Below are 19,711 nucleotides of genomic sequence, written 5' to 3' on the forward strand. Positions count from 1 at the left end.
CTTGAGGCCATTCCCTCTAGTCCTATCACTAGTTAGTTACCTGTGTGAAGAGGCTGACCCTTCTTTAGATCAGATCTATCTGATAGATCAGATGAATTGCAGTCTAAAAGTTCCTGCTTTCTATCCATTAACTACAAAGGAGAAAGTGATTAATTCAGAGCTAGAAATCTACACTGCAGATGTTTAAGTTTAGGAGAGATTAATTTCATTCAATGTTTTCAAAGAACATAGTGTGGGTGTATTATCAGTCTCATGGGATCTTTCATTCTTTGAGCTTTTAAGTGTTTCTTGTAGAGATTTCTGTACTTCTTCAGTGTACCTGTACTAAACATTAGCTCTTCTGTAGAGGTAACATCAGCAAGTACTTCTTGTACAAGCTTTGGTATCGTGTCCTTTCCTTAAACTACTAAGATGAAAATGTGTTATTTTTAATTCTTGCTTAAAATAGTGGTCATTTGTGTTCCCCATTGCTGGTTTTTTTCCCCAATCCATGGGGGAAAATCATCTGAAGATGTTACTCTTAATTTTTTTAAAGCAGTTCGTATTTACTGAGGTAGAATCAAGTCATGAAGGAACTTATTTTTTAACTCTGAGCAGTTTAATTGCATTTTTTTTTCTCTCACTGGATCACAACAGTTGTTCATATAGTAGGAATAGCATGTTCAGAGGCCCTGAGCAACCTGATCTGTTGGGTGGCATTGCTGCCTATGGCAGAGGCGTTGGAACTAGATGATCTTTGAGGTCCCTTCCAACCTGAGCCGTTCTATAATTCTATGATTTCATTGAATCAAAGCAGTGATTAGTTCCTAATAGAAAATGCAGATTGCTACCGAAGATCTTACCTGTGCTTACTCGTGCCATTTCCTTAGTTACTATCCATGTAACTCATTTATGATGGTACTTAGAGAAATGCTCTTCAAAAATGATGCATATGCTTTGACTTTGTAGAAGAAATTCAGATGTTTGGACTTCAGTTCATTTGTCTAGAAACAACATGTTCACATCCAATGAAGAGGTAGTCACATTCTTTAAATGCTTCCCAAAATTTTTCAGTCCTGCTGCGATATCTGTTTGTTCTATTGGGCAATCAGAAGTAAATAACCTCAGTTTTGCAGAAAGTATAGTACAATATTGCCTTCAGAAGTTTGTGAATACTGTGAATCAGTATTGATTATAAAATTCTAGACCTTTTCTAAGGAACCAATTTCAATTTCTAGTTTTTTATAAAAATCAATATGAGTATTAAGAAGAAACATTCTGTAACACCAGATTGTCTGGACCATTTAGTTGGTGCTGATGTAAGATTTAGAGGTTTTGTATGTAAAATAATGTTTGTTTGGTTTTTTTTTTCAGGTGATGTTCACAGAAGATGATGTTAAATTTTACCTAGCAGAATTAGCACTTGCTTTAGACCATCTACATAGTCTTGGAATAATATACCGGGACCTAAAACCAGAAAAGTAAGAATCTGCTGCAGTAAATGTAATGTATTAATTTGATTTGTATAGCACTTCTACCAATGCGCTTCCCTTTCCAGCTGTTAAACTTTAATTTTCTATTTAAATTTGGTATATAAAGATACTATATAAACTGAACAGGGAAGGAGATGGGGGAACCTTGTAGGGTTTTGTTAATTAAGTGTTGGATTTAATTTCCTCTCAAACAGGAGCATCTAGATTGAGTGATATGCCAAGTATTATAATCCATGTTACTATAAGTAAAGAATATACAGAAATGTGTACCTTTCATTTTCCATGTGCTTTAGAGTGTACAATGGATAAGACATCATTTTAGCCTTCTGTTTTTGTCATTATTGTAGAATTTCGGGACTTAAAGATAAACTTGGAACAAATGCATGATACAGGGTTACAGTTGAATGCTACATATTTGCATTCAAAAGCTTAACAATAAACATTTTTCCAAAGCTGACTTTTAAAATGTACTGCAGTAAGAGCAGAATGGAGTTTAAATGTTAAATATGAAAATAATGCGTCACATGCTAATTTAACCTATTGACAATCAAGAAATTACACTGAGAACTTAAAATAAGCTTGGAGCTAAAATTCCAGTATAGGGTTGCCTCCCAATACATTAGTCATCTCTGTCTCATTCAATGACTGCATCCTGTTCTATCTTTCCTACAGTAATTTTTTTAGTGTTAGAAGACGTAAAGAAGAAAATGTCAGCAGTGTCATCTGGAACACTTAAATGTTTCAGATAAAAATGCCAGTGTTTTTATGTATGCTGTAGTACTACTTTCTACCTGGAGAGGAGTCTAAGTGAAAATACAATGTGCATCTCGTCTGTTGTGCTTGATGAGGTAGTTAACCTGCTCTGCCTCATTGCCAGGAAATCTGTAATGAGTCTGAAGTCCTGATGTCCTTGGTGATCCCACTTCTCTGTCATGGCTATATGGAGGACCTGAAAAGTCTATGTGAGAACTGTCTTATGTAAAGCGTTAGTGGAAAAGACCAAGAATTAGTAACAAGTATTACAGAAGCCAGCTGTTAAATGGGGCTTCCATTAGCGTAGCTTGTTGTTTCGTGCCTTTCCTGGAAATATGACACAAATTTAAAAATATTTAGCCTTGTCTGACAAGAAGGGGAAAGATTCATTCTCAAATCAGAAATTTGAAGAGTTTTGGGGCATGAGGTTGCACTTGAAAATGAAGAGGGAAAGGGATTATGTGTAAACTTTGAGAGCATTCTGTTAAGCAATTCCAAAGTGAGAAAAAATAGCCTTGCTAGGTGAGAAAAGATCTTTAAAAGGCAGAGTGAGAGAACCTTGGTTATGTTGCTGACATTTACTTGCAAGAGGAAGTCTTGCCAAAAGATTGAGTAGCTACTGCCTCAAATATAGCATTAAAAAGAAAAAAACAAATGTCTGTACCAATCAAAGAACCTTGGTTTTAAGCCTTGGAAGTATCTGATTCAAAATCCTATCAAAGGCTGAAATCGCACGTTATTGGACCATGAGATAGCAATAAGTCTCACAGACTGCGTCTGTACTGTGAAATGATGTTTCCCACCATGGAAACTGGGAAGAGGAAAAGGGATGGGCAGGGGAAATGGACAAGCAGTGTGTGTCTGGGTCACCTCTCATCACAGGGAGGAAATGCAGCTCCCCATGGGAGAAGCAGGAGGAACTAAGTCCACAGTGTAGGTTGTGGTATGGAGTCCAGTCCTGGAATACTTTGTATGCTTTGAATCGCAATTATATTCAGTGGTTGTTATGGAGAGCTGGTATCTCTCATGGTGTGACATTTTTGTGTGATTGAAATGAACAGAAGCATAAGGCCTACTCTTTTCTATAGAGCCTAATGATATAGGGCCTTTGGTAGAACATAAAAATATCTATTACTTGATGTTAATTAAAGTGGTCAACATCCTTTGAAAATATAATTGCAAATTAATACATATTTTGCATACATATGCAAACATAAATTCTTGCTTAGTCTAAGAAAAATAGAAATGTATCTTTCATTGACACACTTGATTTAAAAAAAAAAAAAAGATACACATGCTACAGGTCTCCAAAACTGAAGGTTCAAAATAAACGTTACTATGTTCCATGCTGAATTTAACCAAATAGTTGAATAAAAATCTGGTATGTTGATTCTGTTTTATAACCTTTAATAATAAAGGGTTGAAGGGGAAAAAAAAAAGCGTACTTCCAAAGTATCTCCTCCTAATGATTCATTTTCATGCACGCATACTTCTGTGTGTCTTTGTGCATGCTGTTCTGTTTTTTCATAAATGTTGCCAGTACACTGTCTGAAACAATAGTTAAAAGATTTTTTTTTTCTTTTTAGCATCCTGCTTGATGAAGAAGGACATATCAAATTGACAGGTGAATAAGACGAAATAGTAATGTGTGAATTTATTCTGTTCATAATAAAATCTTTGAATTTCCCGCTTTTTTGGTAGAGCAATACAACAAAATCAGCAATTTTAATTAGTAGGTAATTTTGCTGTGAGGCCGAGCAGATAGTGTAATTAATTTGGAGTAAATGAAATATATACTGTGTTCTGAAAGTATATATTATGGACCTACAATAATTGGGGGGGGAGGAATCTGTACTTCCTATGTGTATATTTAGGTGTGTGTGTGTGTGACTGTTAAAGGCATCACCTTTCACATTATGGTAAAGATATTTACTGTGATTGATTTTAAATAAGTGCATTTTGAACTATTGTATTTTCTTCCAGATTTTGGCTTAAGTAAGGAGTCAATTGATCATGAGAAAAAGGCCTACTCTTTCTGTGGAACAGTGGAATATATGGCACCAGAAGTCGTTAATCGACGAGGCCATACACAGAGTGCAGACTGGTGGTCTTTTGGTGTTTTAATGGTAGGTTTCTGGTAAATGCAAATAATAGCAAAACTGCTTTATAAGGTTTGGTGAAACAAATATTAAACTGTAGGGAGATCTTTAAATTAATTGTAACTACCAAAAATCCAAATTACATGAAATTAATAACAGTACTGCAGAGTTTGGATCAAGTATGCGAACTAGGTCTCATGTCAACACCAACAATATGCCATTCTATTGTTATTGTTGAATTGAAATATGCATCTATTGTGGTTTGAATGTTACAGAGACTAATAGGAGTACTAAAATATGCAGGAAAAGTACTGTACCTTCCAAGTTGGGAAAGACATAGATCCAAATTTTAAATTTGAATTTATTCTCAAGTGGAAAAAAAAAAAAGGCAATAACTTTCTGATTAGTCTCCAGTGTAACTACAACTTGTCAGAATAATGACAACGCTTGCTTGCACATACCAAAATATTGACACTGAGGTGACATGGGATATAGTAGCTCAGAAGAGTCATCTTTACAACGTTCCTGGAAGGAGCTAACTTCTGTTGAGTTGCAGGGTCAGGGGAAATAATGTGTATCAAGTATATCTTTGGAGAAAAAAGCAGATCATGTTTGGTACTTTAGGAATGCTTTAATGGCCTTTAATATTTATAATGTGTGCATTTTTCATGTAAAGATAAACTAATTGTTATTTTTTAAAGGAAATGTGTGTTTCTTATTGCTTCTGTAGTACATATATAACTGTAAAAGTACAATACGTGTGCTTTTTAGTATGAGTAGGACTTTTTTGTCTGAAAATAAGTCGTCATACCACCTTTTAATCATCTGGAATGCTGTTGTGATCTGAAAACTGACTATGTAAAAGTAGCACCTGATGACTAAACTCTCTCCAGACAGAAAAGCACAAACACCCTCAAAACCACTCATTTTATCAATAAGAACACATTTTATCATTACTGTAAGCTTTAAGCATCCAGTACGTAAATTAAAAGAGAACTGCAAACTAGTGGCAGAGTATTTGTTGTTGATAATGCAAACGTAGTTAAACTTCAGCTTTACTTTATAGAGCTGAAAACCATAGTTTTGTGCTTTTGAAATGCATGTTAGTATTGAAAACTGCTGAAAGATGTTAGACATGACTGGTGTAGTTTTAACAGTCTAAAGGCACTGCATTTTAAACACTTCGGCTTCTGTTTTGAATATGAAAATATGACCTTAGAAAGCACATTCTCTAAATTAGTACATGGAACATAGTGCAATTTTCTCTAAGACACATTTTTCGTGTCTGCATCTAGTTCACATGCTAATTTTCATAGGCAATCTGTCTGTATCCACTCTTAAATCATTCTTAATTCAAATCTGCGTTGATTGAGAAGAATTGAAGTAATTGTGTGGTATCAGTATACAGGATCTAGACGAACAAAAGTTATAGCATAGAAATTGAGATCAGGAAGATAATAAATTGTTTGGCCTCTCTTCTGCTGTAAGTCTTTGTAAACCCATCCTTGAGCAGTAGCTTTATATTTGCCCTTTAAAACACTGAGTGCTTTCATGAGTGCCAGACATCTAAAAATATTCATTTTAAGTTTTCGGAAGCATTATGCATTTGTTGAGGTACTTACTGTCCTGCTGAAATAAGTAAACGATGGTGACTAGGGAAGGCCAATGTTGACTTAAAGTACTATAGATCTGTTGGTCTTGGACTACAATGTTGTTTTTTTTGAGGGGGAGTGAGGGTGGGACAAAGAACACACATGCTGAGTTATTTATGCAAGTAGGTATGCTTGGGACAAATAGGATCATGCTAATGAAATTTATTATTATTAATCTAGAACATTTCAAGAAAGCAAAATGTGCAACACCACAAATCTGCTTTTAAAAAATAAGTCTGCAAGTGTAGTTTATGAAGCAGATCAATCTAAAGTATGTACAACCAAAAAGTGAATTATTTTTGATAGTGTTGGTTTAAGCCTTGTACCTTTTCCTGACAATTGTGGTAAGAACTGTTAAAGTAGTGCTTTTTTATGTTGGCTTTATATTAAATTTAAAATATAAAATACAAGTATATGAGTGAAAAGAATAATTGGAATACAAAGTATCTAGCAGTAGTGCAGAGTTGGCAGCCCTTTTTCTTCTGATTACTTTATAAGGTAGTAAGAAATTTTAAAATGTATTTTAATAAAAAGGATTTTTAAAGAATGCTTCTATTTCAACTTCACACTCTTATTTTAGATTTATAATACTACAGTCATGTCGACCTACATTTTTGTTAAGACTGAACATTTGGATCATAACAGAAAAATAAGGAATAGAGGATACCTCCTGTTCAGGATGACTTAACCTTGCATAAGCTGTCCAGAGAATTCCTTTATAATTACTTTAATTGTGATGGCTTTAAGTATATGTCATCAAATTTCATCAAACTAACTTGTTTTGCAACTCTTATACCAAAAATCAGAATTCTTGCCTCAGTGTTGGCTGCCATGACTGCTGTCAGATGGCTTTCAGTACTTCAGATTTGATATCCCTGCAGAATACTGCAGCCCAACAGAAGTTCCTTTATATTTATCTATTTTTACTCAGTCACTTTCAGAACAGATCAGTATTTTAAGTGTCTAGTGCCTTCTGCCAGGCACTGCAGAATGTGCATGCATGTACTGTGTAGCTTATGTGTTCCTTCAGACTCTATTTCCACTGTATGCATACAGTAACCACTTTTCATCATGCATGTCTTTGTCAATCGACTAACCTTTTTCCGTTTTCCAACAAAGGCTGTGTACATGCCAATTTTAAACACTTTGACCTTTTTTAATATCTCTGCATGAGGAGAAATTGTCACTAACTTTTGAAAGGGGAACCTTTTTCCCTCCCCCTGCCCTCTTGAAAACTAAAATATAGTTGTATAGCTCAAGTCTTCGAAGAATAGACTTTTTAGGCAGAAATGATGCACAGAATATTATAGTCTAAATTGTTCAGATGAAAGCATGTGAAGCAAGGTATTAGTATAGGAAAATATTTTGCAGCATTAAAATGGCAGAGGCTGCTCAGTGTTCATAATAATTTAAGCTGTACAATGAGAAGTTGTTTTGCACAGACTTGATTGTTAACATGCATGAATTTTGGAAGGTTAAGATGCTAAGTAGTTTTGTCAAAAATTAGATTTTGTCCAGGTAATGTAATTGATGAAAGTTTTACTCTATACAGTTTGAAATGCTCACTGGTACTCTACCTTTCCAAGGGAAAGACAGAAAAGAAACCATGACTATGATTCTCAAGTGAGTACACTCTTATTTATATATCTCATCAGGTATTCTACAGGGATGCCCTCCGGGCTGCAATATCTAATTTCTACTCTTCCCTCATTTCCAAAGGTACTGGTAAATCCTCACTCCCTATTAATTCCCTTTGCCGCCTATCTAATTTGCCTTTCTATTCCTCCCCCATACCAGGTACAAAGAATTTCATAGCAGTTCTTTAATCTGTAATAACAACTTCTCCAACCATATTATCTTTCCCATCTTATTTCCATAATATTTTAACCTTCTTATCCTTTTTGATACCCTGTACATTTTTTTTCCTTGTTTCGTTTTAGTATTTTGAGAAAGTACTTTCTCTTTTAATCCCTCTTTCTTACCAGCTCCTCACCCTACTTCTTTATATTACTACTGCTGCCAACAACTTGCTTCCCTGAAACTTCCCTATTTGCTAACGTGCATCTTCCCTTACATACTTTCCTATGACTTGCCCAAGCTCCAATTTTCGCCTTGACTATTTCTAGTATAGGTTTTGCATTAACTATATTGTGGAAATTGTTTTCCTTCATGCAGTTAACGTTCTTGTTTTTGCTGATGAAGGCCTGCTTTTTTTTCTCCTTAATTAAACCTATGACATAGTAGTCCCACTTTCAGTACTGTAACCTAACTCTGTACAAACAATTCTGTTTTATCGTATCATAATTTCACTTCTGTGTCCAACCATTTTTACTAATACTACTTCTTGTTTTATTTTTTTCTCCTGGAAGCTCATAAGACTATTAGTTTTCTTGTTTTTTTCCTTTTTCATTGTTTATCTGCATCCTTTGTCCACATGTCCACCTATATATTGAAGCCAGTGCTTCTTTTTCACCAACAATCTATTTTTTAAAAATAAATAATATGAAATTCTTTCATATTTATTCTAAGTAATTTCGAAGTGAAAACTGCTAGAAAACAAACTCATTTCTTTTTCTTGATTTTTACATTCAAGATGCATACACGTTGCTTTTTCTTTGCTCTCTTTTCTTTCTCATCTTCCATTTGTAAATGTATTTACTGGTGCTAATTTCTACTACTGTCTCAACACCATGCCAATTCGTATCTTCATGTCATGATTATTGAATGTCTTTAACTAAAAGGTTCTATCTATTCACAGCAAGCGTAAACTAGTTCTGCCCACCTCCTGTTTACAAGAAACTAGTCTGATAGTTTTGTTCACTCACACTTATTTAAGGAGCCATACATTTTTTTCTATCCATGTCTCAAGTTATATCTTTCTCTTTATTGTTCATGTGACTCCACTCCGTTTCTCAGTCTTTCCACTGTTGCTAGAAAAATCTTCTGTGTTCAGCTGCCATGTAGAATATCCTCCTTGTTGACATTCATAATTGACATTCATAATTACTTTCAGATTTCATCTGAACACGTATCTCTAATGCCTTTTCCAACTTTTTTTCTCACTTTCTGGTCTTTATAATTGTTACTTGTTTCAAAGAGCTGCGCAAAAAATGTGGTATGAAGAAAGAATTTTTTACCTGTTTTAATGTTTCGTACAGTTCTGCTTATTACATACATACAAATCTATTTTGCTGTTGGTAACGTTAACAGCTCAAGAAAAAAAAAAGGATTCTTAAAGTTTTCTGATATTTTCACATTTTTTGTCCAGCCCCATAAGAATTAGTGAATGGCAGTATGCTTTCTTTTTATTTTCCATATATTAGTAAACATACTATATTTCTCCTTATTTTTTTCTTAACTGTTGAAAATGGACAGGTGTGCATCTGAATTCATATTTTCATAGTGTATCATTTAAGATTATATTGCTTTTCTTACCTTGTGTTCCTGAAAATCCACAAAAAATGCATTCTTCTCACAACACGTTTTCCTGGGCTCTTTATTTCTCACAATGCTGCTGAGACAAGTTTTTAGTTTTGCTTGTTTTTCCTAAAACTGAGAAACTCTCCAATTTGGTGGGGGGAAGCATAGATGGCAGCAATAAAGTTAACTTTTTAAAGCATCTTGTCTCCTTTACTGAAGGTATGCCTTCATATAAAATTTTGTCTTCGTCTATCAGGAATGTCAGAAAAAAAATGCTGTCACTCATGTAGTTTATAACCTAGGAACTCTTAGGACATGGGGACTGTTTTTTCTTTCTGCTGTGTCAAGTGGCCAGTAAAGGATTTTGTGAAAAGTGCTTCATGATGGAACGGATGTGATAAGTCTTAGTCTCTGGTTTACATGAGGTCCTCTGACTGACTGAGCTATGGGTTGGGGTTCATAGCATTCATCTATCAATTCTTTGTGTTCTACCTTTGTTTATTGAGTTACTTCTCTGAGATTAATTGTGGTTATGTATTCTGCCAGGTTTTAGGTTTTTTTTTCTAAGTACTTAACCTCCAGCGCTACTGTTGGAGCTGTTTCGGATTATAATAGCAGGGCAAAGATTTCCACCCACCCTGGCAGGATTTTGTGGTATTCACTTCTGTTCTCTGTCCTTCAGTAACATTGTTTTGCTACAAATGATAGATATCATTACGCATCTGAAGACAATGTGTTCCTTGCTTCCTTCTTACAGTATAGCGCTCAGCTACTTTGCTGTGAGCAGGAATGACATTAAGTGCAATGAAATAAACGCATATAAAGTGCATGAATAAGAATTCCACTGCTAAAGGTGCATGGCTATCAGGGAAACGCTGGTATCAGGGAAACGCTGCATTGTACAGGTGATCTTGATCTGCCTGTAGTGAAGAGCCCAAAAAAGGCAACATGTTTTTCTCTTCCCCAATTCTTTCATGCAGAAGGGAATGGAAAAAATAATAAATTACAGTTTTTTGAAGCAATGAATAGTGAATTGATGGCAGTAAGGATGTAGTTGCTGAAGTGACAGAGAGGTGTGGACTTCTACAAATAGCTGGAATGCAAGGCAAAGCATGTTGTCTGCTTGAAATGCAGAAAAACCTTTTGTTGTGTATTGTTACAAGTACAAGCTAAAGGTTGAACAAGAGATGGAAAGGATGGAATTATATCTGTCCTAACCATTACAAAGTGGTTATAAGGAAAAAAAAAAATGAAACCTAGTAGCAGTGAAATTACTGTGGAGGCTACTAAATGAGGGGAGGGTGGGGGGGAAGGGGTGAGGACTTCAAAATGAAATGGCAACTACAAAACCTAAAATCTGAAATTCAAGCCTGGCAAGCTGCAAAGTAGTATTTGAAATTAAATGGAGAGTGAGGGGGGTAAAAAGAAGTGATCTTTCTCTTTTTACCTGCTCTTCTTGCAAGATCTGTCCTACCTTTATTCAATTTGTATCTTCTACTTTTCCATTGTTTTGCCCAGGTGTTCTTGGTATAGGTCATACATGGTGCTTTTCTTACACCTTCTAAGATGTATTTTATCATACCATCAAATGGATCTGCTTGCTTGATGTCACTTGTTTAAAACTGCAATCAAAATGGATTACAAAAAATACAAGTTTGTAAACTGTTATCCTGTAACTATTCTTTTCTATCACTTTTTTACCTCTTTTTTAACATTTTACATCCCCTGCTTAGGTTCCCGAGTCATTACTGAAAATATTACACTACACAAAATGGAAGAAAAAAAAAAAAAGAAATTACAGGTTTACATGACTGACAGCACTTTTACTCTGTTTCTGATGTCTGAAGGCAATTTCTCAGTGATGCTATTTTTGTGATACGGATTTGTTGAACAACAAAGGGCAGGAGAAGTGCAAAGTTAATTCTTACCTTAATATGTTTGTATGCTATTAATTATTTTTGTTTTATAGGGCGAAACTTGGAATGCCCCAGTTTTTGAGTCCTGAAGCACAGAGTCTTCTGCGAATGCTCTTCAAAAGAAACCCAGCAAACAGATTAGGTAAAGTTTTTAATAGAATATTTTAAATTGGATCGTAATTCTGATAACATGAATGATCATTAGATTAACTAAATAAGTTTGCAATTTCATGTCTAAAACTGGCTTTGAAGCAAGAACATAGTTTGCCTGTTTGCTCTTCTAATGATCACAGAATATTACTGGTTTTGCTATTCACGTTTCTAAAATTAATGGAGTAGTAATAAGAAATATAATTTTGCTAGTAATTCTTTTTGACTAAGAAAATAACTTCTTCCTTATAAAAGGAGCAGGTCCAGATGGAGTTGAAGAAATTAAGAGACATCCGTTTTTTTCCAAAATAGATTGGAATGTGAGTATCTAATTCAAAATAAAATTAATAAGGTTCTTAGTTAAAAAGTATTTGGTGGTGTCATACAACTTTTTAATCCATTCTTGGCTATCTTTCTCTGTAGAAATTGTATAGGAGAGAAATTCATCCTCCTTTTAAACCTGCAACTGGCAGACCAGAAGATACATTTTATTTTGATCCTGAGTTTACGGCAAAAACTCCAAAAGGTAAAAAGAGAAGAACCAATCTGTGTGTTCAAAAATTAGAAACATTGTTCCTCTTCAACTTATGTAAAGCATCTTGTTCTTGTAGGTGTTGATGGGGAGTCACCAAATTTGAGTACTACTGCTCCTCCATAAATATAACAACAATGTGCTCATCCATACGCTAGTATATGTAAACACTTTCTGCAGATTTTCTGCAGTCTTTTACTTACAAAATATTCTGACAGTAATATGATCTTTGTAGTAGCTGATTATCAATGGTGTTTATGCATGGTATATGCAAAACAATTTGGTACTTGTATTTTGATCCTGAGAAAAACTTTCTACAAATTCTAGTTTGTGTACTTTATAGAATAAGGCTGCATTTTGCTCTTCAGAGTAGACATAATCTCTTCATTTTAAAAACTGTGCTTGTAAGTAGATGACATGTTTTTCAGATTCGCCTGGTATTCCACCTAGTGCTAATGCACATCAACTTTTTCGTGGATTTAGTTTTGTAGCTATCGCATCAGATGATGAAAGCCAATCAATGCAGACAGTTGGAGTACATTCAATTGTCCAGGTGAGTGCATCAAATTTAACAATAAAATAAAACCAAAACATTTTAAAAAGTTAATAAAGCAGTGTTACTGTCTGTCGGTGGAGGGGGTGTTACCTTCATCATAAAATGTCATGACAAAGTCATTATCAGCTTTATTCAGTAAAAGTAAGGATCGGATTATTTTTCTGAACAAGATTCCTAAAGGTGCAGGACCTATTTCATTACTCAGCAGCTGTGAGTGTGAATGGTCTTCAACCCTTTAAATGAAAACATTCTGTCATCTGAATTGTAATTGCTCTTTAATATCTAGCCATAATTATAAGCCAAAGGGGAATACAGACATCTTGATCACTTTCCACTACGCCCCACAATATTGGTTCCTGCAGTGCAGGTAGGAAGCACTGGAACACAGCTGTAAAGTCTCTCTGGATGTTATAGACTGCTGTGTATTTGAGAACTATGGTTATATTCAGTCTGTCCCAAGGTACTTTTTTATTTAAAGTGCTAATCTGTGACATTTGGTGGCTATTTTTGTATCGTATAAGTCAGTGTTAAAGTACACACAAGCTTTGGCTTCCTACTGATATAGAATGATTCCTACATGGTCTCTCATATTAATTATTGTGAGATTGATAATTTTAATAGCCTGAAGTGGTCACTATTTTTATACATTCTATTACTTCTGATGCTGCTTATTTTTAGATAACAAAGCATTGGTTAGGTGCAATCCTGTGTAAGACAAGAAAGGGTGACTTCATGCTAGAATAGGGGAGAGGTGTGCCTTGACTCCTTAAAAGACTGAGGTCATTTTAAAAGCATGTTTCAGCAGTGGAGAGTTTGCAGTAAGCAGAACAAAAGCAGATGCATGTAAAGGGAAAAAAAAATGAAAGACCTCTGTAAAAATTCTATTTCCACCTCCTTTTTCTGCTTTTAATAACTGACTACTGAGGAAGACTAAGTAATGAAAACCAACTGGTGGTCTAAATTGTGGTGAAAACTTCTTACTGGTGTATAGGTAGGAATATAATTGTATACTGTATGATTAGATTTCCTTGTATTTTCACTGCAAGAATGTTTTGTAAGTGTATAAGAAGTTTTTGTTGTTTTTTTTTTAAACAGTCTATTCAAAACCAAAATAGTATTTATTTCTTTAGTCCTCCTACAGCGTCTCAAATAGTTGTAATATTCTTGCTTGTGCTCATTACCTGTTTCATTTGTGATAAACTGTTGAATTTCAAGAGTTCTTAGATCCTCTTCTATTCTAAAGAAGTTGTTTGATTTAGTATACACATCAGAATAACTTCTGGTCCAGAAGTTGTGGTCTTGCTAACAGTTTCTGCAAGCTTCATTGTACTCCTTCTTTCCCACATAGTTTTGTGGATCAAATTCTTTCTCTTTGTATATGGTTTCCTTCTCTTGTAAAAGTCTTTCTCTGTTGCTTTTCCTTTGTGCCCCTCAACCACTTCCTCACTCTTATTTCCTCTTTTCTCTGCTGCAGGATACCCAGATGGTTTCCTGCAAATGCTTTGCATCCTTTGCACAAACTCCTTATACCAGATCACCATTTCCTTCCGAGAGTGAAACACTTCTGCTTTATGCTCTTTGTTTCTGTGAAACAATTTTTGACTGTTCCATGCAAATCCCAGTTAATCTGATCATATTGAATATAGTCTGAAATTTCTAGCTGGCATTTTGCATGTAAAGAAAACTTTAACATTCATCTACTTAGATGATAGAAACTATTTTTTATTACTAGCTGTAGTCCTCAGATCTTTTGTCTACAAGTTTCTATTTTTAAAGTAATAAATCAGTAACCAGAAACGCTACGTTGTCAATTTGGAAAACAGTGTGCATTATTTACAGTGTATCTAATATATAATTTATCACATTGACCTAGTACAGCCATCAGTTTAAAATTTGATGCAAATCAGTAGGAATTCAAAAACTTGTAACTGATATTTATATTGATACATATTTAGAATATTCATCAATTGATAATGTTATTTTGGTAGCAGTTGCACAGGAACAGCATTCAGTTTACCGATGGGTATGAAGTAAAAGAAGATATTGGTGTCGGGTCTTACTCTATCTGCAAAAGATGTATTCATAAAGCTTCAAACATGGAATATGCTGTAAAGGTAACTACTTTGTTATAAAACACACTGACTATTCTCAGGATTTAGAGTCATAGACGTAGTTATTGTAGATTTACTTGCCGTAAAGAACACAGAAAATTAAAATAATTTTCTTAATATCTAGAGATTTTAGATGCAAATGTGAATTGTACTTATCAACAAATAGAATAATTACTGGCAGATTTTTGTATGGAATTGCTATGGTTTTGTTATCTGTATTGATTTGGGTGATGAAAAGCAATCTTCAGTCTTTGAAACACCTCTGTGTAATTACAATAAAACTGATGGGAATTGAATGACTACTACTAGTAGAAAATGTACATTGAAAAAGCTTACATTTTGTTCCATCACTTAAAAAGATATAATAGATTGCTTTTATTTAAACGTAATTTTATATGTTGTTTTGCTTCCAAAGTAGATTAATAAATTATCAGATAGATATGAGTTCATGATACTGAATATGATAATATATAATAGTGGTATACTTTCCAGAATAAACTTCAACTCTTTGTCTTTGCTTGCTAGTTTTTAACAAGGATTCTAATGTTATTTCAATGTTATTCTATCAGGCTTTATAACGCTTCTTTGAAGGCATTAAATTCTTAATTGCTGAAATCCATGGAATTCACAGAAGTGCAATAAGAAGTCTGTTTTTATTGTCTTTCAACATAACACTGTGGAGCTGGATAGTTAACATGCAGAAGTATAGGTTAGCAGACTTTAAAAATGGAGGGGAAAAAATATTTAAATCATAGACTCATAGAATGGTTTGGGTTGGAAGGGACATTAAAGACCACAAAATTCCAACCCCCTGCTGTGGGCAGGGACACCTCCCACTGGACCAGATTGCTCAAAGCCCCATCCAGCCTGGCCTTGAACACCTGCAGGGATGGGGCATCCGCAGCTTCTCTGGGCAACCTGTTCCAGTGCCTCACCACCCTCTGAGTAAAGAACTTCTTCCTTATATTTAATCCAAATCTACCTTCTTAATTTAATACTATTACTCCTTGTCCTACCATTACAATTGCTGGCAAAGAGTCCCTTCCCCAGCTTTCTTGCAGGCCCCCTTTAGGTACTGGAAGGCTGCTATAAGGTCTCCCCAGAGCCTTCTACTCTTGTACTATGAAGCAGTTCTTTATTTGAATTGTCGAAGAATTCACTACTCACATATGTAAAATGCAAAGATAAATTTAGCATTTTTTTTTGCTGTATCCTTGTACACAGTTTTTCTACTGGAAAGTCTCCAAATTTAATTTGGTAGTCACATACTTGTCATCATCCTGGTTCTAGCCGGGAACAGATATGACTTCTGTGCTTGCGATTTAGAGTAAGTTCTTGAAACTGGAAGAAAATTACTGGCATAAATTCTCTAAGCTGTAACATTTATTATTTTATCTGTTGCCTCTGTGGCTTTTTTCCCCTCAACGAATCATGAAAAAAAGAATTAAGTTATCAGTGTCCAGTATGTTAGTATGACACTGCTAGCAGAAGGGCTGTAGGATGTCAGGAGGAAGAAGGCGTGAGATATTAGAGCAAATTCTACAGTTCAGAAGGAGAAAAAAGGAATTTTTAGAAGTATATGAATAAGAATACTTTGTAAATAGGGCCAAATAATGTTTTGGTTTTTTTGCACGCAGTACTTCTGAGCCTGATAGCAAGCATCCAGAGATTCAAATGAAGTTTCATGATAGAATGTTTGTCTGAATTAACTTTAGGCTTTCTTTCCTTCTTCCTATTTTTGATTCCCTACTCTCTTTCTTTGTCTTTTGCTGCACTAAATAATTGTTTGAGGTTAGCTTTGGGAAAATGAGTTCATTAGCATTGTCAAACCAGTATCTCAGGTCAGGAATTTCCTATTTTATTAAATGGTGAGTGACTGAAGTCTCATCCACTAAGCAGCCTTGCATAATTTATCACAGCCTGAGGAATCAGATCACTTATCCACCAAAATTGTATTCAGCTGAGAGATCTTTGCACCTTTTTCCAACTTTCTTTACCATGTCTTGCTATTCCAATTTAACTTGGTTTTGGTTATATTCCATACCCTTTGCCAATAATGATAAATTTTGCTGATGTTTCTGCTAATGAGCACGCCAAAGTGTTGCACTTATAACATTCACAAAAAGAGTCATGTCTGCATGTCTATTTGCTCTTACAGATCATTGACAAGAGTAAAAGAGATCCAACAGAGGAGATTGAAATCCTGCTGCGCTATGGACAGCATCCAAATATTATTACTCTAAAAGATGTAAGTGATGTGTTAAAGACATCCCTTAGTACATTACAATTGCATATTACTTTTTAATTTAAGAAATGAAAAACTACATGCTTTAGATTTGTTATGGATTTTCAGTAATTAACAATAAAATAATGTTGTAATACCATTTTTCAACAATACCCAATTTTTTTTACTGAGTTGGCTCATTGTCATCTTTTAAAGATGCTCATATTTTTGTACAATGTAGTCTTAAGCAGCCAAATAATTCATCATTGAAAAAAACTAGCACACAAATAATTCATTTTAACATTGGCTGTACTTTTAAAGGCACAAGCAAGGTTTTTGATTGCTTATTTAACTTTGAACCTAACGTTGTTTACCTTAGTCAAAAGCAATTTTTTTGTTTTTACATAATAGTGGACTCAGTGTTTGAGGTTAGCATAATACCAGAGCAGTTTTCATGGACAGTAATGAGTAGTATTTAGTAGTGGACAAAACCTCTTCATATCGCTTTTCTTTACACAGTATCTTTATCCAGTCTTTGTATGGAAGTTTGCGTCTGGTTATTTTTTCCTATGTTGTATTTCTGACCATGGAAACACTTCAACCACAAAACACAAAGAATAACAGGAGTTGGGTGGTAGAGGTTTTTCAGAATGAGCACTGGATTCTGATTATCTAACAGAAAGAGAACTGGATTTCTTTGATTAAAGCATATGCTTAATTAATTTTTTAGTCTGCAAGAAGGTATTCTGGTCCCCAGAAAAACAAACATCAATCAAAACAGAGCTAGCCATTTCCAGGAAGCTGAGCTGAAGGCAGACTCTCAGATATTTTTAAAACAGTAGCTTGTAAATATTGTGTAAATAAGTACTGGAAAATTCCCCCCAAAGTTCGTCTATAATAATTTCTCTGGTTTATTGTTATGTATTTTGGCCCTTTCTTGGGACAACAAAATAAGTCACGTACGCAAAGTACCCAACCATGAAGCTTACCTCATTGCATGTTGGGTATCACAAGTCAGGTATTCTATGATCACAATTACAGCCACACTTTGTTCTGCTTCATGTGGTTGGATAGTTACACAATCTGAGAGCAACCACGTTCATACATACTGCATCACCATTCAGCTTGCTTTTAGTGCTGCGTGGTAGGTTTATGTATTAATTAAATTCATAAGAAAGGTGGTTATTCAGGCAGGAAGAGAAACACAGGGAATTACAAGTACTTATCTGATGAATACGTTTCACTGAGAGCAGAGAATCCCAGGCAGCCTTGACTAGTTGCCTCTTATGCCAGATCATTCTCCTTTGTGATTAATTCTTCATAATTCTCAGTTATCTTCCAGTAGGAGACATCTTTCATTCAACCCATTTAACCAACAGTAATATACTAAGAGCAGAAGGTTACTATAAAAAAAAAAAAACAAAAAACCCTCAAGTCCACAAAGGAAGAGAGAATTGGCTGTAATTCTCACTTATTTTTACTTCAGAGCAATTCCACAGGCAAAGTTGGTGGAAGTATGTCCAGTGTAAGGAAAGAGACATAGGAATCATATGTATTATGAATTTGTATAATGTCCACTACTGTAAGAATTTAACATTATTTTAATTTTTTTGTTGTCCTAGTATAGATGCATGGGGCAGATTGCACGTCCCATAATAATGTTTTCAGAGGAAAGAATAAGGAGGGGTAGGCCATTGCATCTCAAACTCATTGAGAACACCACATATTATGTAAATAAAATTTGATGTTGACTTAACTAAATTTTTGAGTCAGTTCTACGCCAAAGTTTAAATGCTTCTATTCTGAAATTCTAAAACAAAATTTCTGGCATTTAAGGGCATGTCTTGGAAATGACTATTTTGTGCGAAATAATATTTTCTTCTTGTCTTCCAAAAAAAAACCACTCAGTAATATTTGAATTTAACTTAAGATGGAAATTCTCATTTTTCTCTGACCTTTTTTTTATGGAATTTAATTGTGAAGGTGTTTGGATTAAAACAATGGATATTCAGAACAGTGAATTCTTTCTGCAGTGCAGGATCCTCTAGGGTTTTTCCTTCCTACTGTTATCAGTGGGCTTTTTCAGTTACACAGCAAATAAACAAAAGAAGGAGTTATGCTGTGCTAAATCAAATGTTCTTATCCAATATCCTGCCTCCGATGGTGGTTAGTAGTGGATGCCTAGGAAACGGTGTAAGAACTGAGGAAGCACAGAGCTTCCAACAGTCCATTGCCTAGGAACTTCCTGTGCCAGACCATTATATGTATTTTCCCTTTTTTTGCCTAATACTGTTCTGTAACAGAACTTTTGGCCCATTTTTATTTAAAACATTGGCTGAAGAATCTATTTGGAAGCTTTTTGGAAACCTGAATACAGTATATCTAGTCTTCCTATTTAAGTGCTTATTTGTGACTACAAAAAAAACTCCAAATATTGTATGTGAAACTTTATTTCACTTTATAATGGAGAGAGAGAACACTGTATTCATATTGTTTTATTCAGGTGCCTACATCTTCTTGTTTTCACTCTAGTTTCTTACAGACTGATCTTTGGGGTGTCCCTGGAGTTCATTCTAAAAACTGACATCGCATTTATGATCTCAGCATAATGCAGTGCACCTGATTGTGAAGGAAACTTCAAGAGTATTTATTCAGTACAAACAGCTTCCTGGAATTAAGTTGATTACAGAGATCAGGGCAAGGAGAAAGATTGAGGGCTGCTTTTTGGTGGTGTTTTCGTTTTCCTCCAAGCAAAGCAGGGCCAGTAAAGGTTAGCAAATGTTGGAGCCAAATGCAGATTTGCTCAAATGTTCCCCTGCAGTAGTG

The 19,711-nt window shown here is 34.8% G+C and overlaps 1 protein-coding gene across 5 annotated transcripts in view; it reads left to right on the top strand.

Moving 5' to 3' along the window:
* The window catches only part of RPS6KA3 (ribosomal protein S6 kinase A3), a 73,742-nt gene that overhangs the window by 42,570 nt on the left and 11,461 nt on the right, over nt 1-19,711 (top strand). For 3 of the 5 annotated variants that reach the window (XM_040532090.1, XM_040532109.1, XM_040532117.1), the window contains 10 exons: nt 1,354-1,460; nt 3,812-3,849; nt 4,209-4,351; nt 7,529-7,599; nt 11,366-11,454; nt 11,718-11,782; nt 11,886-11,988; nt 12,423-12,547; nt 14,539-14,664; nt 16,820-16,909. In XM_040532090.1, coding sequence (XP_040388024.1) covers nt 1,354-1,460; nt 3,812-3,849; nt 4,209-4,351; nt 7,529-7,599; nt 11,366-11,454; nt 11,718-11,782; nt 11,886-11,988; nt 12,423-12,547; nt 14,539-14,664; nt 16,820-16,909 — 957 coding nt within the window. The remainder of the gene's footprint in view (nt 1-1,353; nt 1,461-3,811; nt 3,850-4,208; nt 4,352-7,528; nt 7,600-11,365; nt 11,455-11,717; nt 11,783-11,885; nt 11,989-12,422; nt 12,548-14,538; nt 14,665-16,819; nt 16,910-19,711) is intronic. The other 2 variants (XM_040532100.1, XM_040532127.1) reach the window with 1 other exon arrangement.

Source organism: Cygnus olor, chromosome 1 (assembly GCF_009769625.2).
Source record: "Cygnus olor isolate bCygOlo1 chromosome 1, bCygOlo1.pri.v2, whole genome shotgun sequence".
Lineage (NCBI taxonomy): Eukaryota > Metazoa > Chordata > Aves > Anseriformes > Anatidae > Cygnus > Cygnus olor.